Source organism: Sus scrofa, chromosome 1 (assembly GCF_054392235.1).
Source record: "Sus scrofa isolate SSC_HxYL_T2T_F1_AM1 chromosome 1, Sscrofa_HxYL_maternal_Yorkshire_Landrace_v2.0, whole genome shotgun sequence".
Classification (NCBI taxonomy): Eukaryota; Metazoa; Chordata; class Mammalia; order Artiodactyla; family Suidae; genus Sus; species Sus scrofa.
Window position 1 is genome coordinate 231902842 of NC_139383.1, and position 26051 is coordinate 231928892.

Below are 26051 nucleotides of genomic sequence, written 5' to 3' on the forward strand. Positions count from 1 at the left end.
ACGCAACAGGGTAACTCCATCAAGACGCTTTCCTCAGCTGGCCTAAACCCTAGTCTAGAAATTAAAGTTTTATAAAGTGGTTAAATGATGTAGTGAGTGGTAACAGTGAATTACATTATGGACTTCTTAAGGTGCATATTTCCTGACATACCCTGAATTTACCTTCCTTTCCCAGTGTGCCCCTCTTCTCCTTGTACCAATTTCTTTACACCCTTCCAGTCTCAAAGATACAGCACAGTCACATCTGAGTTATCAGTCTCACAATGGCCTCCTTGCCTCCATCTCTCCCTACTATCCACTGCACACCATTCTTTGGGACTGTCCTGTTCCGAGCGCTTCATGCATTTAATCTTCAAAACAACCCTGTGAGGTACATATGATTACTGGACTTTAGGGATGAAGCTTATGTCATCTATGCTGCTGCTGCTCTACTGCTATTGCTTTCAACAGCTATGTTAATACTACACAGCAATGGAAAACTGCTCACCAGGTATATTCTTCCAGGTAGCCCTTAAAGCTCAAAGAAAGGTGGGGAGGGGAAGGGAGCTGACATTTCTCAACGATGGGGAGGAGAAAGAGCATGCTACTTCAGTGCTTTTGCTTCCACCATTTCTTCTCCTCTGGTGCCCCCGCTCAACCTTTGCAGACAAAATTGTTCCAGTCTGCAAGGACCAGATAAAATAACAGTTCTGTCGGAAGCTGCCCCTTATCCTTCCTCTGGGCACCTCTTCCATCCAGGCTCTCAGTGCAGCGTGTCTCCCCTCTGTCTGATTTTTGCACATATCTAACATCCCTACAAACTTAGAGGAGCCCTGTCCTCTTCACCTCAACTAGCCCTGTGCCCCTAGCCCCACAGGTGCTCAGGGCCCATTCACTCATTGTGATTCCCTCCAGAGGAGCCACACTCCAAGTGTTTGTTTCCCTTTCAAGAGCTTTATGAAAATGTCAAGGACTCTGAGCCCATGCCCTCATTTTACAGCTGAGGCAGGACTGGACCAGAGGGGTGGTGGTGCTACCATCACCTTTGCCATTCAAGGGGAAGATGCCAAGGCTGGGACCTGCCAGATCAGCATCCCCATGCCACAACGTCCCCACCCTGCTGCACAATCACACCACCTAGGGCTCTTTCCGAAAATGCTGAGTCACCCCCCTCCATTCCAACCCCAGTGAGTCAGAATCTCCTGGGGTGGGGACAGGGACATCAGCATTTTTCAAAGCTTCTCAGGTGAGTTTATGCCACATCCAGGGATGAGAACCTCAGCTCCAAACCAAGCAAAATCTGCAACTCTAAGGGTGTTCTTCATTTTGGTTTAAAGGAAACTGACAGCCAAACTGGGGAAGCCCCTTAGGCAGTTCAAGAGCGGCCTCAAGGTGTTGATCTTAAGTTCAAAAACCTTTAGAGTTCAGGTTAATAATGGAAAAGAAGGGGTTCAGAGGGATTTTGGGGAGACCAGAAGGCACTTGTCCTCTCCAGCTGATCCAGATCCCCAGTGATCCAGATCTTCTGACTTTCTGAGAGAAGCTGAAGAAATTAGTATTTTCTGTATGAAATTACCTAATGTAAAAAGCTCGGCAATTAATTCAAATTAAAACAAAACCTTGGGTGGTTGGTCAGTCAAAGAAAACTGACACACTCTCAAGACTCAGTATGACACCAAGCTAGGACTTCATGGTATTTGGGATCCAGTTTCTTTCCTGTTTCTATCCTTTTCCCATTTTCCAGGTGGCTAACTCCCCCCCTCCCCATTTAAAATTGCTAGAATCCTTGTTGAAACAAATTGAAGACAAAGACAACAGCCAAAACAATAGCCTAGGATCCCTACTGCCATTTCTCTCACAGGTAATCTTAATGTGCAAAAACCCTACCAGTATGTCTTCATCTTAAAAAGAGACAGGTGGAGGAGTTCCCACGGTGTCTCAGCGATGAGGAACCTGACTGGGATCTATGAGGATGTGGGTTTGATCCCTGGCCTCATTCAGTGGGTTACACCACAGCTCACAGAGTTGCCATGAGCTGTGGTGCAGGTGGCAGACACGGCTCAGATCTTGCACTGCTATGTCTGTGGCATAGGCCCACAGCTGCAGCTCCAATTCAACCCCTAGGCTGGGAATTTCCATATGCCTGGTGTGGCCCCTTAAAAAAGAGAGAGAGAGAGAGACAGGTTGAAAGCAGGTTGGTCTGCTCATGGAGGGTATGCTCTATTCTGCTGTGTTTTGAGACTTCCCCTCAACCCCTAAAGGATTCAAATACCTCTTCATGCTAGGTTACCAATCCTTTCCTCTCAGACTTGTGATGGAAGGTGACACCAAAAGCTGGGTGTCTAAGAACTGCAGGGAGAGAGAAAAATGGGTGCAATTCCTGTGCTCACCACCAGGGCTCCTTCTCCATCCACCTCCCTCACAGTCCTAAGGGATGACAGGACTGGAAGGGGATTACAAGGACAGGACAGGTTGGGCAAGGGCTTACAGCTCTTTCTCATCATGTTAGGTGTGGACAGCATTGGGTGCTGGAAGGTGACTCCACCTTTACCTCCTTGGATTAGGAAGATCTGCACCTAAAACTTAATACTAGGGGAGACTGTCCAAGGAGAGGCCACAACATGAAATTTCAGGGCGTGCCTCAGCGGGGGTGTGAGATTCCAGTTGGGAGCATGAAATTAGGAAGAGGAGGCTAATGAAGGATGAGCCTAAGTTAAAAGGCCAGAAAGAACCCTCTTTCTTTGTTAAATCTTACTCAACAAAGTGCATTTCCCCAAACACATTTAAGGCTCCCTCCCATTAAGGAGTCACAGTGAATTTCTACACATCGGGCTTTCCTTATGGTCTGGGTTTTCTCACGATTATTACACTAGAGACTTTCTCACAATATATTTTCATCTGACATTTGAAATCAACACTTTAAAAAGCCAAATGACAGAATGAATTGCGGCAGGAAACAAAGGGAATTAAAACTTTAAATGAGATTACCACTGAGACCATAAAGGCTGTATGTGATGACACAAGAAAGAGTTTATTTTCTCCCATCTGAAAGGGGTGACAGATCTGTAGAGACATCCCCCCAAAAAAACTGTGGGAGAGAGGGAAGGTAGACCAACAACCATGCTCCTGCATTGGAGGGCATCAGCTTGGGTTCTCATCCAGTTTCCACCAGTTCACCAAACCAGATAAAAAGCATGGGACCTGATTGGAGCTCCACCTCCTCTCTCTGCTTGGGTTGTTAATAAGCAGAGAAGTGAGCAAAGAGGCCATGGGAGCTAGAAAGTACTTTCCAAAAGGCTTCTGACAATACTTCTCCCTGGCTAACCACAATGTACCTGGTCTCCTCTCTCCAGAACCTAGGACGTTTAACAGACAATACCATTTTAAGCCTACCTTAAAGACAGAGAAAAAACAGATACTACAACTTGGTTGTGAGATAAGAGGAAAAAGAAAGCAAGTGAGTGTGTGTGACAGAGTGAAAGCTACCTCTTCATGTAGGGAAAATATCCAGGTGAACAGGCTGGGAAAAAAATTGCCAAGGGTATGACAACTTAAGATTAGCCCCTGGCAGGGCTCAATTCAACCCCACAGATTCCTAAGCAGGTACTGTCCCAGTATCTTGCTCTGTATCAGATGCCCGACGTTCTGGTAGCACCAAGGAGATGTGCTATAAACATTTGTTCATTGAACAGTGAGTCTGTTGGTTATGCTGGATACTACACAAGCCACGATGGGCATACCAAGATGAAGATGACATGAATCCTGTCTCTTTACACCTCAGAGCTTAACAGATTAGTGTGACACACAGCCACAACTCTTACATGAAAGCAAGTGAGAGCAACTATTTAACAGAATACAAAGCTCTCTGGAAGAAGGGGCAAATTCCCATTGGCAGTACCTAAGAACACTGGTTGAAAGACATAAGAGAGGAAGCAGGACTTGCTGCATAAGAAGGGCTCATATAAACAGATATGGGAAAGACATCAGGTCAAGAGAACAGTACTTTGGGCAGAGCCACTAAGAGGGGATGGGGCGGGTAGAACTAGGGAGCAGGAGCTGGGGTGGTGGAGAAGCCCCCCAATTCTTTCACAACTCTTGGGACAGAGCTGATCTCTTACTACCTGGAGCCACGGAGGGCTGGCAAGGCCAACTATGATTTTAGCAAGCATCACAACTGAAAAAATAGAAATAGATTGTGATTTCTGTCAAAATAAGGCCAAAAACAAAAGCTCAGAGTAAAAAGCAGAAAATAGAGATTAAAGTTAGTGAAAGCTAAAATGTTTGGAGAGACAGAAAACATAACAAAAGTACAGAAAGCTCAATGATCTTTAATCTGGCCAGCCTTCCTCAGCAAAACAAAAATTACCAAGTAATGACAATAAGGCAAAAACAGACCAAATTCAACAGAACCTCAGGTTTAGTCCTTACATAAAGAAGGGAAACAGCTGCCCTGCTACCAAATAAATTTTTATTTTGCCCTTTAAAAGTGAGGTACTGAATGAATGAACTCACTGAATTGCATTATTCCCGAATTTTGTATGGTTCCTTCTGATAGTCTGAAAGCCACACCCTGATTTAAATTCACCACTATTTGGAAAGCCTACTTTTTTTTTTTTTTTTTTAATCATCAAAGTGTCCAGAGGAGAGAAAACCAAATGAAAATGCCCCGGAAGAAAAGCCCCCAGCTCTAAACCCCCTTTACCTTTCTGGAAGCTTTCCTGTCTTAGGGTTCTTCATTTAAAACTGGTATCTTGAGGAGGTATTAGTTTCATCAGCTGTTTTCTAGAGCCCACATAACGTCCCAGCACCCCCTTCAGAAAATCCACAGGTCCTTGGATGTGTGTGTGAGACGCATGGGCGTGTAGAAGGCAAAGCTCGGGGTCTGCTGGGATTCCTTACAGGACAGGCTGACAGGTAACCAACCACACAGCTTCTGCTATGATTTGACCATTTCCCCTCACACCGCCAAACAGCTGTCCCCGCGGCAGATCTGAAAGCCGTGTAAAGCGTGGTGCTAATGGAAAAATTGGGTGGCAAAGGGCTTCAGTGTTTTGCAATTTTTTCCTGTAAGCTGCATTGTTAGAATGGTTTAACATGCAAACCATTCCCTCCCTCCCCTTCTGGCCTCCAGACTTCCAGGTCTCCACCCTGCTGTGCTATAAAAATCAGTACATCATCGGGCTGACTCACCACCTGAAGAGGTGGAGTACTAGCTAGGGGACTTGCAGCATTAAGCCAGCAGGTACTTCTGCCTCCTCTGCCAGGACATGGGAAGAAAAATAAGTTTTTGTCCTCCCAGTTGGAGGGAACATGCCAAATGGGCTGCCTCAGAAAACATCTCCTGCTTTAAATAAAGCAAGCCAGTCCATCAATGTGAAATACTATGGAAAAGGTAATAAACCAGCCATCCCTTGATGGGTATAGTGACTTAGATGAGGGGGAATACTGGGAACAGAGGAAGAGTGAACTTTTTTCTGTTCTTTTTTTTTTTTTTTTTTAGTTAGAAGAAAGTAGGAAATGATGTACATGACGAATGTTTTAAAGCTATTACACAGTTGAGCTTATGAATTATTAGAAATATCATCTCTCTCTCCATCTTTTCTATTTCTTTCTTTTTTTTTTTTTCCTGTCTTCTTAGGTCCATACTCATGGCACACGGAGGTTCCCAGGCTAGGGGTCAAATCAGAGCTACAGCTGCCGGCCTACACCACAACCACAGCAATGCAGAATTCAAGCAGCATCTGCAGCCTACTCTGCAGCTCACAGCAATGATGGATCCTTGACCACTGATCGAGACCAGGTATCGAACCTGCAACCTCATGGTTACTAGTTGGTTTCCACTGCACCACAACGAGAACTCCCTCCATCTTTTCTATTTCTAATCTGGAACTATTCTCCCCTCGTCTTGTAGGAGATTCTTAAATGTGCTTGCTGAACAGAAACACTTGAAATGCCTTGGCCTAACAGCTGGTTCAAGAAAAAGGCTACTCACAAAGTGGGAAGGGAAAGGAAATTAGGCAGGATAAGCTGAATCAATGTTTTCACAAAATTATTTGCAAAGCTGATGGAATTCATCAACTAAGCTAAATATTGAGACTAAATTCAGAAAATCCCATGCCTTTCACTTGATTCTATCTAACAAAGATCATGTCCAAAATGCAAAAGATGCCTCCAAGAAAGAACTGTGCCAAATCATTAAAATCACAAAAAAGGAGCCAAGATAAACTTGGTACTTGTGACAATTAATAGCAAATTGCTTCCATAAACTATTACTCTAGTACCGGCTCCTTTAAATAAAGGTTTATATGGTAGAATGTGGCCATGTCCACAACCTCTGATCCCGCTGAGAGAAATGTCATGGACGAGTCATGAAAATCTGGCTTGTCACAAACGAGACAAAGTAAGAGTACAAAGATTTAACTTTCAGGCTAAAAACAAATCCCATGAATACAACAATGTGCCTCTTGGCCCAGTTCTCTCTCACGTCGATAGTTTGGCTATTCATTCTGTCACGTAGAAAGGCCTGGTGAATGTTATAGACTATTATTTAATCTGAATTTTCAGCTATGGCTTTCTCTAAGACCTACTAGAATTAGAAATCTGGTCACTGTAAAAAAATTCCTTAAAATAGCTACATGCTTATTTTTAAGTTGTGAGATCACTTGTCCATATGGAACTACCAGCTGAGATCACTAATGCTATATATACACATGGGCTGCATATTTTAAACACTTCTCTTGTTTTCAGACTTCACAATGAACTTCAGCCCAAAAGCGGAACCAGGCTTATCCTAAAACATGAACATACTTTTCCAAAAGTATATGGAAATGAGTAAATCAGTTACAGCACACTCCAGAAATATCTAACAGGGCAGCCAAGACAGGAAAGAGAGAATCATTATTTTATTATCATTATTATTTTTTGACTTAGAACTTCTACAACTGTTTGAATGAATCTTATCAAAGTCTGATTTCCTGGTTGGACTTTCTTTGAGGTTTTCAGACTTTTAGAAAAATCCACTCAAGGCCATTTTTAAATATGTTGCCAGAAAAGAGCAAGGATGTATTATCTTTGTGAGTTTGAGAACTATGGTAATTATTTTCCATGCCAGATCAAATCAAACAGCCTTTTATAGAAAAGGTTCCCAAAGCAGAGACTGTGAGTTTTAGTCACTCATTTTCCTCCAAGCCCATTCAAACTTTTCTCAGAAATTACACAGAGGAGATGAACAGGAATTATCCGGGACACAGGAAGAAGGAAGCTAATGGGCTCTATTAGCCCACCCAAAGTTTTTCCAGAAAGAGGGGAAGTGCATAATCAGAAACAAATGCCAATACTCACGATGGAAGTCTGAGGCTGAGCAGGGCACAGACTGTTCAGACCCTTGCAGGAAGGGCTGTTATAGTCCTTTGCCTCACCATGCAGTCTCAGAAGGATGGCAACAGCTTAAGTCCCTAACATAGCAAATCTTCCTGTTCAGTTTTTATTTTGTGCTTTTTCTTTTTTGTTGGCACCCACAGAGCATTTGGGCAGAAATGGACAAGTGAAGGGTATTTTTGCCCAGCATCCGGGACACGCGGGAACCCGGATTCTATCCTCCCTCCACCCAAGTAGGCTGGTACTCCTTGGGAGATAAGTCATCCTTCCCGGGCTTAGCTAGAGAGCTAATCGCCCGTCTGAAATCTGATGCTTAACCCATTAGGACTTGCTCAGGGTTTGAAGCAAAAAGCTTACAAGGCGAAGCTGGCTACAGGTTAAAACCAAAGCCTTGAAAGTTTGTAAAACAGGCAAGCCCTGACAAGTGAGCCACTCTTCAGAACCTCTTGGGGGCTGGATGAATTCTGGGGTTCTGATTAACCAGACAAGCAAGACTCCAAAACCCAGGGTCTCCTGTTTGTGGGTGGTCTTGGCATTTTAACAGTTATGAAATTCAAATGTAAATATTTCTTACTTAAAAAATATCTTCTCAAACACCATCACTGCAAGAAAATAAACTATTTCATTTATAAACTTCAGTGTGAAATTAGCCTTCAATAAACCAGCTTCATTTAAAGTTGAAATGCATAATCTAATTAAATCTAGTTATTAAACACATCAAATAATAGGATAAAACTGCATGATATACTAAAAATACATTATATATTCATAAATATGTATACACACACACACACATACATGGAATTAGAATATATTTGTTAATTTGGCTCTGTGAAACAATTCACACCAAGAAAAAAAAATAACCCTGTTGAGATGGTCATGTTATTTGTAATCATTCTACTTTTGGGTCTTATGCAGTTTTCTGAAATATTTACTTTCTTCTTGATCTGTTTAATTACAACATTTCTGAATTTTAATGGCAACAGAATGCCTTGAACAAAGGAAAAAGACTCAATATTCGACCTCAGGCTTAGCCTTGATGGCAAGTTGTATTCTGCCATCCACAAGTAAGGAAGGGGGGTTGAACAGGAGAAATTCAAAAAGACCCTTGCTAGCTCTTACCTACATTTTTATGTTAGCCAACTAACACAGCACTTATGGGAAAATGCAAAGCACAAATAGGAACACACATTTAATCCTCTTGCAGAATGCATCAGGAGACCCTGGAAGGTCACAGCGGGTATCCATGAATTAAAGCAGCCCCAGTTTCTAATCAGCTCACCCTCTGCCTTTGCAGTAATGCAAATGCAGAGGTCAGGTCTAAGACTCACCATCATGAACATACCACCTCTGCCATGCTCCGTGACCCTCTTTGCAGATGGTCTCAGAAAACACCAGGCTGGCTCCAGCCAGACCAGTCAGTGCAAACTGGTCTTGTACTTGACAAACAGCACGTAATTCCTGCTGTCAGGCTAACCGCAGTGGGCTCAGAGTTCTGTTTGAGAAATGCTCCTGCCCAGAAAAAATATTTACACAACAGAGAGTGGGCTGCACTGCACTGCAGCCTTCTACCTGCTCTGCCACGAGTCTTTGGCTCTGTCTGATTGACCAGGTCTTATCAGTGGCCTTTGTACCTCCTTTAAGATCAGCATGGAGACAAAACCTGTAGCCAAATAACTGACAAGGGTAACAAGATTTTATGAAAGTTATTATATGAATTTAAAATGACAACCAAATATTTAATGTAGTTCAATAAGTATATTAAATGAGTAAAGATGTATTTGTCTGGAAAAATATATGTATATTTAGGCTATGAAAAAGAATAGCCAGAGAGGGAAAAACTACAATGAACTAGCAAAGACAAGTATTAGAAATAAAATAGTGATGGCAAGCATAAAAAGTCACTCCCTAATGCTCATATATCTATTTCATTTAACTGTCAGACACGAGGCAGTAATTCAATTCTTTTCCCAACATCACAGCATCCAACAGAGCCTGGCACAAAACACCTGAGCAGGTGTTTATTAGGTCATGATAGAGACAACAGAACAAGAAGGATGGTGATTTCCCCTGATATCTGACCAGCACTTTCAGTCTTAAAAAGCATTTTTACGGTTATTGTTTTATATTTTCTTCACAACAATCCTGTGAAGAAGGTAGGACAGGTATTATTATCTCCATCTGACATATAACCCACTTGTTAATTTGGCTTCTAAAGAAACTCTAAGCTCTAATTAAAGTTTCACAACATTAATTAGTGTTTACAGAGGTATCAATCAGTGCACCCAGTTTACAACATGATGCAGAAACTTGGGAAAAAGCAAACTATCCCTATCCCTAAATTCTGCAGAAATACAGCAATTTTCCTAACCAGTGACCCCAATTTATTTCCTACATAGCTATATAAAAAAAAAGAGAACAGTGAGTTATGAGCAATTTATGATGCTTGCTACATTAACAAATGACATTAGGGCACTCTTATTTAGTAAGACCATAATAAAATGTTTTAAATTAATGAAAACAAAACTGGACGAGTTAACAGAAGCAGGATGAAGGATCTGTGAAAAAGATAAAACGGTGACAAACAATGGATAATGAGGGGATGGGCAAAAAGAAGGAAGATTCAATCTGGAAGGAGTTCAAAGGGAAGGCTGCCAGATTTAGCAAATAAAAATAGGGGACATCCAATTAAACTTGAATTTCAAATAAACAAAGAATAATTTTATGGTATAAGAATGACCTCTATTTTATCTAGATACTCTGTTCACAAGACTTTGACTTCACTAGAATGTAAGATCCTTGAAAGCAGGGATTTTTGTCTGTGTTGTTCACTGCTCTATTCCCAACGTGCTTGGCATGTTGCAGGTGCTCAGTAATATCTGCCCTGTACTAGTAAAGTTTATTTCTTAAGCTTAGATGGCATGTACATGGGTGCTTATACTATAACCTTTATATATTTTGTATGTCTGAAATGTATAGTAACAAATTTTACAAATTACAGCATTAACTAACTGTTCTTATTTTAAAATCAGTACCTTTTACCCAAGCTAGCTGAAGGACTTAATGGGGAAGTCGGAGTGTAAAAGGACTTGCGAATGCTCCTTTACCCAGTTTAAATTCTAAACAGGGATGTGAATATGTGGTGATTAGTCTTCAGATATGTTTTGCAGCCAAGAGCACAGTTTAATTAGGCGGTGCTTTTCTTGCCTATTTTCTTTGGCATCTGCTTATTCCTAAAACCATGAAAAATGTTTCTTGTGCCAGGGCCCTGACTCCACCATCAGGTATGATTGCTTTTCAGGTTCAATGGAGCCCAAAGCAGTGATTTTTCAGGGAGTAAGGGAGGGGTAGGGAGACCCCTTTTGGGCATAATACATCTAGGGGAAGTATAGTTTAAAAAAGCATATTTAACATTATACTTTATTTTTGGAAAATTAAAAAAACCCATATAATTTACTCCACATTTAAAACTTTAGTTGCTAAACTATCCAAATAATGTAGCTTTTTCTCATGGGAAAGATCAGTAATTAGCCTTCGTTAGCTGCCATAAAGCCTTCTTTATCCCATCTTAAGCCGTGCCTGTAAATGCTCTCCTGTTAATTACATTTCAAAAAGTATATTTATAACTTGCACAGTTTTGCACTGAGATTGGCTTTTTTGTTTTAAACAATGGGCAACTATTTGTTTTATAATACAGAATGACAAAAAATATATAAAATGAATATTTGTATAATTTCAACCACATGAAATATATAAAATTTAAAGGCTATATATGGAAAATTAGCAAAACACTTATTTTTGGGTGGTTGGAGTACCAGTAATTCTTTATTTTTTGGAAAATACTAAACTTCTATATTACAAAATTTTCTCTAATAAGTATCTTACATATGTATATATATTATATAATGTATATATTTATGTCTGTATATATACACATGTATTTATACACATATATGTATATATAAAATTAAAGTAATTCTACATGACTGAGCCTCTAATCAGATTTACTTACAGACTTACAGAGGTCACGGTGACTAGAGTAAACAAAAACCTTCCTTTTCCTGGTCCAGACACCTGTCTGCAATAACAATTCATACTCTTACACCCCAGAAGTCACAAATCAGAGGGCTTTTCTTTTGCTTTCAGACTCCGTGCTCAGACCTGTTAGGCAAGACACCAGGTGAGGAAGAAAGGTTCTAACTGTATCATCAGACTTTAGGAACAAAGAGAAAGGTGATACTTGAGGAGAAGTCAAGTTGGAAAAGGAATGAGGGGCACTTGGGGTATCTAAACCCTTGCAGAGCTACGGAAGGGTTCCAAGGCACCAAGGACTTCAAGCCCCCTTCCTGTGGGTGTGGGTAGGAATTGAGGGCAGGAAAGGGAAGGGAGATCATAGCATCAGAGGAGATTGAAACCTGCCACAACACTCAAGAAATTTCTCCATGTTTCAGTCTCTCCTCTTATCAAATATTTGATATTATCAAATATTACAAGCAAGTAATAATCCTGACTTCCTCCTTCACTGAGGAAAGTTAGTGAGCCATCATATAGGGATGAAAGTGGTGGTGATAATCGTATGATACTTTCATAGGATTACTGTGATGACTAAGTATGACGATGCAGGAAGGCATCTTGGTAATAGTAAGTGTTCATTAAATGTCAGATACTGTCATTCATATTCTATTCCTGACAGCAGACCTGAGCAGAATATATAAATGTCCAGAGAAGCTGAACAGGAGAAAGGACAGGAAAAAGAAGGAAGAGAGTAAGTAAGGTCAGTTGTCCCAGAATAAACTACTGGGTTTATCTGGTTTGGTCTGAGGGAGGCTATAGCATCTTGCTAGAGATGATGTCTGCAGCTGGGATTGCTGAAAACGGAAAAAGTCATGCATGGACTGGGTGAGCCCACGACAGAGGTTTGTTTTCAGCTGCTGTTGTTATACAGTTTACGCAGCACATGTATGCATGTTTCTGGTGCTCTCATTGGTTCTAATCCTGCAGGTGGGTGTATTTACTGATATTTTACACATGGAAGAATAGTCCTGACCCATAATTCATGGTTAGTGCTGGAGCTGGGACTCTAATTCAGGTCTCCTGACTTCAATCCCACATTCTCTCCATTATCCAGTGCTCAGAGCCAGCAGAGCAAGGACTTTGGAATCAAGGGCTCCATGAGAATTCCCACACACAATTACTGCTTACAAACATCCTATTCAGCAGGTAACTCAAAAGAGTAATGAACACTTGGAGTACAATTTTGGACAGGTTGTCATTTCCTATCATATACTGTCTCAGATTTTCTCTGCATTTGTTCTACAAGTGTCTCCAAAATCTTAATAAACAATATTAGAATAGATATGCATACTATATAGGTCTCTAACATAACCAAAGTAGGAATTAGAATACAAGTCTTGGAAGTTCCCATGTGAAATAGGGGGTTAAGAATCCAAATTGGAAAGGAAGTAGTAAAACTATCACTATTTGCAGATGACATGACACTATACCTAGAGAATCCTAAAGACTCTACCAGAAAACTATAAGAGCTCATCAATGAATTTGGCAAAGTCGCAGGATACAAAGTTAATATACAAAAATGGACTGCATTTCTATATACTAACAATGAAAGATGAGAAAGAGAAGTTAGGGAAGCAATCTCATTTACCACTGCATCCAAAACAATGAAATACTTAGGAGTAAACCTACCTAAAGAAACAAAAGACCTATACTCAGAAAATTATAAGACACCGATAAAAGAAATCAAAGATAACACAAATAGATGGAAAGACATACCATGCTCTTGGATTAGAAGAATCAATCTTATCAAAATGACTATACTACCCAAGGCAATCTACAGATTCAATGCAATCCCTATCATTACCAAGGACATTTTTGACAGAATTCAAACAAAATATTTTAAAGTTTGTTTGGAAGCACAAAAGACCCAGAATAGCCAAAGAGACATCCTTAAAAATAAAAATGGAGCTGGAGGAATCAGGCTCCTGGACTTCAGACTATACTACAAAGAAACAGTCATCAAAACCGTATGGTACTGGCACAAAGACAGATATATAGATCAGCGGAACAGGAGAGAAATCACAGAATTAAACCCACGCACCTATAGCCAACTAATCTATGACAAAAGAGGCAAGAATATACAATGGAGAAAAGACAGCCTGTTCAATAAGTGGTGCTGGGAAAACTGGACAGCCACATGGAAAAGAATGACATTAGAACACTCCCTAACACCATACACAAAAATAAACTCCAAATGGATTAAAGACCTAGACATAAGACTCTTAGAGGAAAACATAGGCCAAACAGTCTCCAACATAAACGACAGCAACATCTTCTCAGATCCACCTCTTAGAGTAATGACAGTAACAAAAATAAACAAATGGGATTTAACTAAACTTAAAAGTTTCTGCACAGCAAAGGAAACCCTAAACAAAACGAAAAGACAACCCACAGAATGGGAGAAAATATTTGCAAATGAATCGACTGACAAGGGACTAATCACCAAAATTTATAAACACCTTCTGCAGCTCAATACCAAAAAAACAAACAACCCCATCAAAAAAATGGGCAAAAGATCTCAACAGACAATTCTCCAAAGAGGACATACAGATGGCCAAAAAACACATGAAAAGATGTTCAGCGTCACTCCTTATTAGAGAAATGCAAATCAAAACCACTCTGAGGTACCACCTTACACCAGCCAAATGGCCATCATCAAAAAGTCTACAAACAATAAGTGCTAGAGAGGGTGTGGAGAAAAAGGAACCCTAGTACACTGTTGGTGCAACCACTGTGGAAAACAGTATGGCGATTCCTCAGAAAACTAAAAATAGAACTACCATTGGATCCAGCAATCCCACGTCTGGACATCTATCCAGAGAAAACCATGACTCACAAAGACACATGTACTCCGATGTTCACTGCAGCACTATTTGCAATAGCCAAGACATGGAAACAACCTAAATGCCCATTGACAGAGGAGTGGATCAAGAAGAGGTGGTACATATACACAATGGAATATTACTCCACCATTAAAAGGAAAGAAATACCGGCATTTTTAGCAACATGGATGGACCTAGAAATTATCATGCTGAGTGAAATCAGTCAGACAATGAGACACCAACATCAAATGCTTTCACTGACATGTGGAATCTGAAAAAAGGACACAATGAACTTCTTTGCAGAACAGATACTAACTCACAGACTTTGAAAAACTTATTGTTTCCAAAGGAGACAGTTTGGGGGGGTGGGAGGATGTGCTGGGGGTGTGGGATGGAAATCCTATAAAATTGGATTGTGATGATCATTGTACAACTATAAATGTAATAAATTGAGTAATAATAATAAAAAAAAGAATCCAGTGTTGCTGCAGCTGCAGCACAGGTTGCAACTGCAGTGTAGGTTCAACCTCTGTCCTAGGAACATCTACATGGTACAGGTGCGGCAAAAAAAAAAAAAAAAAAAAAAAAGAATACATCTTTATGACTCACAATATGGCTTGTTGCATATTCTTTTCTCTGAGAAAGTTACTTTAGTGAATATACCTTTCTCTTCCCTCTCTTTCCCACTGTTGAGCAAAGTTAAAAGCTGCTTGGGAGTGGATACCAGGAATTGATTTTAAGCATTCAAACTCATTTCCTTTCTCATGGTTCAATCCCTCATAAAGAAGTGCAAGAGGAGTATATATTACATCTGCATAAGCATTCAGGATTTTACATTTATCTTTTAACACTCCAATAAAATTGACTTAGGTAATAATTTACCTAACTGATTTTTGTACATAAAGACTATGAAGATTAAAAACAACAACAACAAAAAAGAGGACTCTAAAGATTAAAGCAAATTTTCTAAGAGATTAAAACAAAACTTCAATGGACAGAAAAATGCTTTGAAATCCTGGTTATCTAGAGGCAACTTGCTATTATTTATCCATTATTAAAAAAGAAATAAATGACTTTGAGCAAAGACAAACAGATAGACACATACACACACACATTCCAGAGCATGGAGTTACCTGAGGCACAGCCGTTAACCTTTGTGGTGTGAGCCATGTTGGCTTGAATCCAATGACAGATCCAGAAAGGAGAGAGGAGTCATGCAAATTTTATGCATCAAGTTCCCAAACGCATTCAACCTGAAACAATAAAGAGAGCCCCATCAAAATGGGTCATTTAAAAATATGTACAACATTAAATCTTAGGCCTCTGTTTACAAAAACGACTGCTAACAGAGAGAGCAAATTGGAAGTGGGGGGAGACAGCCTGTGGATTTAGGGGGTGACTACCTTGGACCTGGCCACTTGGTGTTAAGAGAGGGACATGCCCCCAGATGGTACACCTGTGGACAGGTGTTGAAAGCAGGGCTCCAGGAACAATACTCCTATGGGAGACAGAACTGCTCCAGAAACGTGACTTGTTAAGGAAGGTGGCCTTCAAAGACAAATGTGTATCAGTCTGTAGCATTTCATAAAGTATTCTGAGTTTTTAAATTTATCCTTCTTTCCAGATATTGGTTCAAAAGTTTCATTTACTCAACTACAATTTCAAAGCAGTTGTTGCACCAAATGTTCATGTTTTTTATTTTTTAATTAAAAAATTTTTTTTGCTTTTTAGGGCTGCAACGGTGGCATATGCAAGTTCCCAGGCTAGGGGTTGAATTGGAGCTACAGCTGCTGTCCTACACCACAGCCACAGCAATACAGGATCCGAGCTGTGTTTGGGACCTACACCACAGCTCACGGCAACACCGGATCTTTAACCCACTGAGCGAGGCCAGGGATCAAACCTGAATCCTTATGGATCCTAGTCAGGTTCATTACCCCTGAGCCAAGACAGGAACTCCTGTTCATATTTTTTAAAAGACTGACTTCATGTGAATTCTTTTGCAATATCTCAAGTTTTTCACTGAACAGTCTTAAAACATAAATCTGATCCAGACAGCCCCCTCTTTTATTTTATTTAATTTATGTATTTATTTATCTTTTAGCTGATGGCAATGTCAGATGCTTAACTCACTGAGTGGAGCCAGGGATCAAACCAGAGTCCTCCTGGACACTAGTCAGGTTTATCACCACTGAACCACAACAGGAATTCCCAAACAGTCCCTTTCTTTAAAAAAAATCTTCAATATCTCCCATTTTTCTGTTGGATAAACTTCAAATGACATAGCATGACATATGGTTTTGAAAGATTAGGAGTTTCATTAGGTAACATATTTCTTACATTATATTGATTCTCTAATTAAAAATTAACTGAGATTACTACAAGATGACATTCCACCATCACAAAATTTAAAGTAAAAAAACAAGAAAAAAGGCAGAAAAAACCCCACTGCTCCAAACTTTGCTTCTTCAAAATGCCTTTTGAAAAATGCTGACAAGGAAAGCAAACAATAGTACAGACAGAAATATTCCATTTTTCCAATGTGTCTAAATTCTCACTCTACACCAACAAAATCCAAAGAAATAGAGCTTAACAAATTCCAAGATGAGAAATAGTGTTAATTCAGAAAACCACATGAGTTCCCACCAAGAGGAAGATGCTAACATAGTAACATATCCATTTACCCTGGATTCTAATGCTGCCATTGACATGATTTAAAAGCTTTAATAATACAGTAAAATTCTCAAAGTACATTAATACAAAAATTGTATTCTGCCATAACCTAACCTTGTTAAAAATATGTATGTACATATTTACACATCTGGTCAAAAAATGAGAACTAAATACACCAAAATGTTCATTGTGGGTGTCCTTCAGTGATGCAGTTATGGATGTTTTTAGCTCCTTCATTACTTTCATAATAATAATTGTTAGAAAAAGAAACATTATATATTTCCTGTCAACTTTGGTTTTATTTGCTTTAAAACACACTGGAGAAAGAAAAAATATTTTTAAAATTCTCTGTAAAAGGAAACTATCAGGCCACGGTCATGGAGATTATAAGTCAGAAATATAAGCAAATAAAAAAGGAAGAAAGAGGAACCGGCTGATTGCTTTGATCACAACAGAGTAAGAATTTCTTGCTGCTTAGCGAGGGAAATTTTCTTCAGTGTTTGAATGGGTTTGCACTATGGTTCAAAGCTAACTACTGCAGCTCAGTGCAGATTCTAAAGGACCGGTTTTCCACAGGCTGCTTCTGAAAGGCGTGCTCCTTTGCATGGCTTTTCCAGCTACAGTGACTACTGCTCAGCTTACCCACAGAGACCTGATTCTCAACCTCCCACGGAAGGCCTCCCAGCTCCCTACTGGTCCCCAGTTTCTGTTTGGCAGCATACCAGGAGGACGGGATGGCTCTAATTTCTCTGACTCCGTGGCAATCACCTGACATTTTGTTGGAAACAGACACTGTTTCAGGTCCATAGCACTGAACTTAGTAAGAGCTAGCCGAATCAAAAGGCAGGCTTTAGGGATATAGTGAGCGTTATGTCTGACAGATGTAACTTTGTTAAGAAAAAAAGCTGGGGACTGGGAAAACTGAAGAAGAAGGAGAGAGGTGACGAGGGGGCAAAAGAAAGAAGCCCAGCTTCTAGAATTATTTAACCAATTATACGTTTAAAATCCAACAACAATAAAACCTAAGCAAAAACTGTTTACTGGCCCCCATCTAGCACTATATGTTTGTATTCTTGCTTCATAATGGCTTGTAAATACCGTCATTTAAACCCCTGAGGGCAAACAGAAGACAAGAAGAAACAAGCTGCTTGTGTTATGGGTGAATGGAGTATGTGTCAAGGTATTTGGATGGAGATGTGCCCAGAATCTTCCTAGTCAAGCTTCATAAACTGCAGTCCAAGGTCCTCATCTATTGTTGAACCTCTTTTACTTGGCAGAAGATCTTTACCTGAGATCCAAATTGGTATCTCCTACCCTCCCCCAAACTGAATAATAAAATCAAAATGAGGAGGAAGCCTAAAATTAGGAAGCACAGGCATATCACTGGTAAAATACCAAGACATGCCTGTCACTGGGTGTGGATTCTGGCAGTATCTGTGCAAAAACAACAGTTTTATATTGTGTATCGATTTTTCCCAGTTATTGTTCATGCCTGACAGGTGGCCTCAAACTGTGAGGACTCAGTCTTCTTGATGATATGCAGATTCTTATGTCATTGCATTGTATAAAACAGAAAAGGTCTGGTGGTGATCCATTCTCTATTGCAAATCAATAAACTGCTTCTTTTCCCTGTCAGAGAAGATTGCAAACTAGTAAATCTTAAGTGTACAATGGTGGCTTAGTTTTGCTTGCTAAGAAAAAGCACTTCTTTGAAAGGATTTCGGAAAATACATTAATAGAGAAAATAAAGAATTTATCTTCTTGTCTATTTCAAGAGACTGATCTGCATGGAAGAACATTTTAGCAGCTCCCAAATAGAGTGCAGAGAATAATATAGACACTGCATGAATTAATCCCATAGATACATCAGCTTAATACAAAACAGCTATGAAAAAGAGCTCATTGGGTCTTTTCTCAGAACACATTGATGAAAACAAATAACTGAAACTAAAATCTGACGTGCGCTCTAGGCCATCACTGCCAAGCAATCAAAAGCCTCTGCCTTGATTGGAACCAAGATAATAATGGTGACAATACGGATGGGATGACAATGTTGGTGATAGCCAGTGTTTATAGAGCACTCAACTGCTATTAGTTATTGAAATCTAAAATGTCACCTACTCTAAGATGCACTGTTATTTTAGGTATCACTGATTTTAAAAAAGATGTTAATTAAATAGCAATAAAGTGCTTCTTAAAATTACATTGTACGATACATTCTCACTTCAGAAGTGTTAAAATGTGCATCTTGGAATTGGCAAAATTATGTCACCTTCAAGGCACTTTTAAAACCACTTAATTCAACCTCACAAGAACTCTGTGAAGTACTAAAATTCTCTCTTCCCATTTTACAGATAGGAAACTGAGGGACTGGGAGATTGAGAATTTGCTGAGGTCATACACTGATGAGGGAAAGAGCTACATTTAAAGCTAAGCAATTCAGCTCTCTAGCTTATGTTCCAGGTCCTGCAATTAGTGATTTAGAATGAGCACACTATTGTTTAATAAATAAGAACTCACAGGCATAAGTGAGCGAGGTCCCTTTCAAAGGGTCTAAGGGATGTATATGCTTATTGCAAGGGTTCTTTGCTCAAATCCATTTTAGGTAGAAAGTTATGTTTCAGAATTTCATGTAATATTGGGTTTAAAGCAATTGTTCTTCCCACTTTCTTCCTTGAGATGACATTTTTAGAGCTTGAGGAGGTGCTCATACAAGACACGGGGAGAATCTTGGCACTTATCCATCACACTCTCTTCCCAACTCCACAGGATATTAGTCAGCTTGATTATCAACCTTGCTCCTTAGACTTTGTCATGAATGTCACCTGACTCTTTCAAAAAATTTAGTACTGAAAACTTTTTCTGCCACTGAGGACAGGTGGGAGACTCTGAATGGAACTGAAGCAGTCTCAAAAATGGACAGCAATAGGACAGTGTAACTGGAACAAGAACACTGCAGCTCAAAATGACAATTATGAAAAGGGAAACAAAATTCTGATGTGCAAGTTCTGGAATGTCTTTTATAACATACAGTATTTCCTCTTTGCTTAATTAAAATTTAAAAAGCAGTATAAAGAACTTGACTTAAAATGTGAAAAAGACAAAACGTGTACAAAATTATCATGTACTATCTCATAATCCTAATATTGTCACTGTTTACCACCTGAGGCTATTTCTTTTCAATACAATGCCTATATGTATATTTTAGTTACCTTAACAAGTTTTAAAAACCTACAACATCCTAGGATTGCTACCATCTACTATTTTGTTTCTATTTTACAGACATAAGATAAAGTATTAGGCTATTCGCAGAAGCTTACACACCAGTGCTGGAAGCAGACAGAGACACAGTTACAGGAGAAAGCACTAGAACAGCAGTATATGCACTGCTCCACTCCAATCCACAGTAAGGTAGTTTTACTTTGCTCCAAACGGGTGAGAGTAGCTGAAAATGCATTGACAAGAAGCCAGCTGACCTGAGTCTTAAAGGATGAATGTTTTTCAGGGCAAGAAAGGTGGAAGGGCATTCTGCACGTGCAGAGGCAGGAGACAAGAAACTGCTTGGCAAGTAGCACTGAGGCTAGGGTTTATAGGAAGGCATAGTTGTAAATGAAGGGAACTTCCTGAGAGAAGAATGACACAAGGAGACCAGGAAGTAAAGAGAAATCTAAAGGAAGCAGATTCTACCAAAACCAAACTGAAAAACATACATGTACACGGACACAGAAATATCTTTCCCTATAAAAAAATGTGAAGCTCATTTCTTTCTTTAAATAAGTCAGTCTTTCAGTCATCCAAAAATCTGTTTATTGTATACCATCTATGATTGCCCACATAGTTCTGTCAAGAATTTAATTAAAAGTAACTTAATTAAAAGTATGTTTGAGTACAAACCCTGGCCACAGTCCATCATGAGATTATCTTCCAGTGATTTCTAATATTGGATCCTACCACAGGATTGTGGGATAATGTTTACTGGGCCTTGGTTATTTTGCAACCAAATTACCCAATTATGACCTAATCTCCCCAAATATAGGTGATAATTTTCCTGGTATGAGTGGGTCTATAGGTGGAAGGATATCTCAATTATCAATCAAGAATTAAATTAGAATCTTACCTGAATTTATAATATAGAAAAAAAGTTGGGATTTTCCCATTAGAAAAATTTTACCTATATTTATTCAGTTATATTTGCAAACTTATTCCATGGGGTAACATATTTAAGAGGCTGTGGGTGGTACTTCTATCATGGGAACAAATTAAAATGCAGAAAATAAAGAGAAAACATGGAAAAACAAACAATAAATTCATTCATTCAACCAATGAGTATCTGTGATTTGCCAGGCACTGCTTTTGGCTCTAAAGATGCAGCAATAAACACGGCAGACACTTTCCACTCCCACATGCTCCCCAAATAATCTAACTAGAGATCTGTGCTTTGGGCCTAAAAATAATTTAGGTTCATAAGGTTTCTTAATAGATTAGCTGTTCTAAATGACAATTCCTTATCTTTTGTGCCTTATTTGAAAAGAGTTCCTATGGGTACCCAAGTGGGTGTGGATACCTCCAGCCCTCTCAAAGACCCTCCCCGCCTACCCACATCCACTCTACATCATGGAAGTACATCGGTGTCTTTCCAAGAGTGTGCATCAGGCAATGCCACCATGAACAGGTTAAAACCATCTTGGAATCTGCAAACGCTTTCAGAACCCTGCATGGCTCTGCTCCATCTGGGTTGCTAGGAACCACCCAGCTTCCTCAACACTTACAAAAGAACTAATGCTGGAGTTCCCGTCGTGGCGCAGTGGTTAACGAATCCGACTAGGAACCATGAGGTTGCGGGTTCGGTCCCTGCCCTTGCTCAGTGGGTTAACGATCCGGCATTGCCGTGAGCTGTGGTGTAGGTTGCAGACGCGGCTAGGATCCCGCGTTGCTGTGGCTCTGGCGTAGGCTGGTGGCTGCAGCTCCGATTCGACCCCTAGCCTGGGAACCTCCATATGCCGTGGGAGCGGCCCAAGAAATAGCAACAACAACAACAAAAGACAAAAGACAAAAAAAAAAAAAAGAACTAATGCTGGCAAATTTTATTTCTAGGAAATTTTCTGTGATGAAAGTTAATCAGATCGTAAACTAGGCTGAAACCAGGTAATCTTCTGCAAAAAAAAAAGAGGTAAAAGACAGTCTGCAAAAGAGCAGATTAATGAAAATTAGAATTACTAAAGTTTTTTAAGTTTACCACTTTTACATTTTATGTTGACTTTGGAAGAAAGTAATGTTATGATGCAGCATAGGCACATGAAATAGTATTTCCTGACTTGCATTGGTTTGCCTCTAATGGGTTTAGGGAAAACAGGCCACAGCAGAAACCTGAAACTTGATTTTACAACTATGTCTGTAGTAGACAAGTCTTGCTCTTACTTAGCAAGCATCTCTCCTGGTCATAGTTTATGAGATAAAATATCAGTGATTTTGCCTATTCAAATATAAAGGAACCAAATCAGCCACAGATGTAAGAGAACTCGTTTGGTATAGTTTGAAAGGCTTTTTGTTCCATTTCCTGTTGAAACTACTTTAAATGTACAGTTCTCATTTATTTAGTGCTGTAGAGACATTTTCCCTTTAGTTCCTCCATGACTGGATTCTTGTGATAGTCTCTGTGATTACTCTTAAACTGATCAATACTATTAATAACAAGTTCAAGGGTGCCTGGGCCAAGTAAAGGCGGATCTTAACACTTCTTAGGTTCTTAACCTCCAAAGAATGGGTCTCAAACTGTTGTTTGCAGACCAGCAGTATCAGCAGATCTTCAGGGAACTTCTCAGAAATGCAAAATATCAGGCCACCCTAGCCCTATTGAATCAGGAACTCTGGGGGTGGTCCCCAGCAGTTTGGTTTTTAACAAGCCTTCAAGATGACGCCAGTGCAGGCCAAAGGTTCTCAAAATCACTGCCTTTTAAGATGGGATAATGGGGGGAAAATTATGTCCCTAAGGCTGCAAAAGCCAGGAATGTCCTCTGATTTTAAGAAAAATTATTACCCAGTGATTTAGAAGACATCCCCCATAATGCCTGACCATTTTCCATTCACTTATTCAAAAAAAGATTGTGAGGGAGTTCCTGTGGTGGCTCAATGGAAATGAATCTGACTAGCATCCATGAGGACGCAGGTTTGATCCCTGGCCTCGCTCAGTGGGTTAAGGATCCAGTGTTGCCATGAGCTGGGGTGTAGGTCGCAGACTTGGCTGAGATACAGTATTGCTGTAGCTGTGGTAAAGGCTGGCAGCTGTAGCTCCAGTGAGACCCCGAGTCTGGAAACCTCCATATGTCACGTGTACCACCCTAAAAAGCAAAAAAAAAAAAAAAAAAAAAAAAAAAGATAAAGGGACTTTCATCAAAATTCAAAGTGGTTTTTTTCCTTACTTTTATTAATTAAAAGAATGTCCCAAAGGCTTTGGGGCAGGAAAATTTTTATCTGTTGAGTTTATTAAGAGAGGGAAAAAGCAAACTGGGCTGAGAGGAAGAGTGAGCAAAGGCTAGATTATAAGATTTGCTGGGCCTTGTTGGTCATGGTAAAGAAAATGAGCTTTATTCTAAGTGCAGAGTAAAGTCATGAGGGTTTTAAAGCCAACGAGTAACATAAATAATCTTATTTTAAGTGGTTTGCTTAGGCTTTTAATCATCTTTAAGGAAAGGAAGGCTGGGGCTTCTTTAGTTATATTATTATGGGGAAAGGACACTGGACCTCCCAGAAATGGTTTATTCAGATAAGCCCTTTGATTTTACTTTTCGAAAAAATTTACTTTCTACTCTTTAGCACAGAAAGGCTCAGCCATGCCAACCAAACAGAAACTTGCCAGATGTGCTCATGTTTTCCCCAGAAGACACAAGTTCTTAAAGAGAAACTTAAAAGAGGTCAAGTGCCTAGCTCAGGAGGTACTTTATAATTTGCTGCCTGATAGAAATTCCCAAAATGTTAAACTCTGTTTTCAATATAGCATATGTATGTCAAATGAAAATGGTTATAGGAAAAGCTATAACCAGAATCCAAATCCAGCAATTTAAAAAGACAGAACGTTCCACTGTACCCCAGCCATATTCAAGTTCAAGCTGACCTTAACATGTCATACAAGCTATTCCAGTCCTGAATGCTGCTTTCCTCAGTTAAAACAAATCTTGTTTATGCTTTTATCTTTTTAATACAGACTCAGAACATTCTCTGCTATTTTACTGTCTTGGGCTTTCCAGCTGGGACATGCACACTGCTTTCATGACTGTGCAAAAATCCAGCTAATATTCCTCTACCCACGCTAGGGGCCAAACACTAGGAAAGGGGGTGGTGGCATTGGCTTCTGCCTTGGAGATTTTGTGTTAAGATGGGAAATGACTGAGAACACTCGTTTCCTGCTGGCATCCCACTCCACTGAGGGATGCTTTGGATAAGAGCAATATGGTGACAACTAGGTCACGCCCAGGAGGGAAATTTGACCCCTGGTCAGCATGGGAACGGAGGACCCCTAGGGTCATTCCCACCAATTTCAAATGGCAAAGTCCACAGAAGTGTCCTCTGAGAGCCATCAATCAGCCAACACTGCTGCCATGTTCAGCTGGGAAATCCAACAGGCCGAGGGAAGCTGCTATTGCAGCTTGAACTGAAATCCCTCCCTCCTCACTCAAGGTGCCTATTCCTTGCCCCACTTTTTCCTTCTCCCTTCTAAAAATCTCTGACAGTAATGTTTCAACTCTACTACGCTAGGAAAAGTGCCAGAGCATGGAACATGTCAGAGAGAAGGCTCTACCCCTCACCCAGGACAGAAAGGTTGAGCTCAAGCCAGAAACAGAGGCTGAAGCCATGTCCCAAGAGGACTGGCTCACAGAGCACACAGTCTGGAAGCACTATGGAGCCAAATGCCATCAGCTCCTGAAGTGAAGGCCTCGGGGCATTACTGAACATCCAGGCTGGGCAGTAATGACTAGTGGACAGGGTCTGAGGCGATGAGGAAGCTACAGGGCAAGATCCCCCTTCAGAAAGACAGCAAAGACTGAGATCCAGACATAAGGGGAAAAAGGCCTGTTAGTACAAGTCCATGATACTAAGGCAAAACTAACTTACCAACATTTATTTGAAACTATAGTTGGAGGTATGGAGAAGCAAAAGTAAAAATTTCTAGCCATCAAGGGAAGATAAATGTTCATTAACGGCAAAATATCTACTATTTCTGGTTTAAAATGTCTGACTGACATCTATGCTTTTATTCATTCCATAATTTAAAAAAAAAAAAATTTTCATGGCTGGGCATTTACAACTGTTGGTTAAGCCCCTTGCTCCTCCAAGTGTGGTACCCAGGTCAATAGCGGCATCTGTGAGACTTAAGAAAGTAGAATCTTGGGCCCGACTATAGACACACTGAATCACAATCTGCATCCCAAGAAGAAGCCCAGGTGATGAGTACACAGGTTGAAGTGGGAGAGGCACTGGCTTAGTCTTGTTTTCCCCATCAGGCCTTATGCTTCTCAACAGGTTATCTTCTATCCTGAGGGACCCATAGCAGTGGTTTACAACCTCGGTGGGTCACTGGAATTACTGGCCAGGTCCAAGCACAGACCAATTAAATTACTCTCTGGGGTTGGGACCCAGGCAGAAGTTTGTTTTGGCCTCATCTACAGCATGTGGAAGTTCCCAAGCAGGGATCAAACCCATGCCACAACAGCGACCCAAGCTGCTGTAGTGACAATGCCAGATCTTTAACCTTCTGTGCCACAGGAGAACTCCAGAAGTATTTTTTAAGGCTCCATTAGAAGATTCCAATGGCTATGTTTGAGTCATTGGTCTATTCCAGGGGTTCTCAGAGTGTGATCCCTGGATAAACCACATTTCCACGGAACTTGACAGAAATACATTTCTTTCTTCCTTCCCCACTTCCCTTCTTTCAGCCTTCTCTCCCTGCCCCTACCCCCCACCCCCACCCCCAACACACACACACACACACACACACACGCACACACCCAGACTCAGACTATGCTTATAAAAAGAGAAATTGGTAAAACCCTAGAAAGTTCTCAGAAGGCAAACCTTCTGGTACCTCTTTAACACAATTTATTTAGCACCTAAAATAAAAATATTTATATT

General features: G+C 40.2%; 1 protein-coding gene and 1 non-coding gene across 44 annotated transcripts in view; both read right to left on the minus strand.

The window, feature by feature from the left end:
• Window positions 1-26051, minus strand: part of KANK1 (KN motif and ankyrin repeat domains 1) — a 204038-nt gene that overhangs the window by 47737 nt on the left and 130250 nt on the right. For 36 of the 43 annotated variants that reach the window (XM_084987205.1, XM_021064476.2, XM_084987069.1 and 33 more), the window contains one exon: window positions 15386-15505. In XM_084987205.1, coding sequence (XP_084843331.1) covers window positions 15386-15422 — 37 coding nt within the window. In that variant the 5' untranslated portion in view covers window positions 15423-15505. Of the gene's footprint in view, window positions 1-4681; window positions 4999-8687; window positions 8791-15385; window positions 15506-26051 lie in introns of those variants that run through there. The other 7 variants (XM_084987247.1, XM_084987236.1, XM_021064523.2 and 4 more) reach the window with 2 other exon arrangements.
• Window positions 3571-3642, minus strand: MIR9823 (microRNA mir-9823). The gene has a single exon (NR_128508.1). It is a non-coding gene; the product is annotated as a microRNA mir-9823 (primary transcript).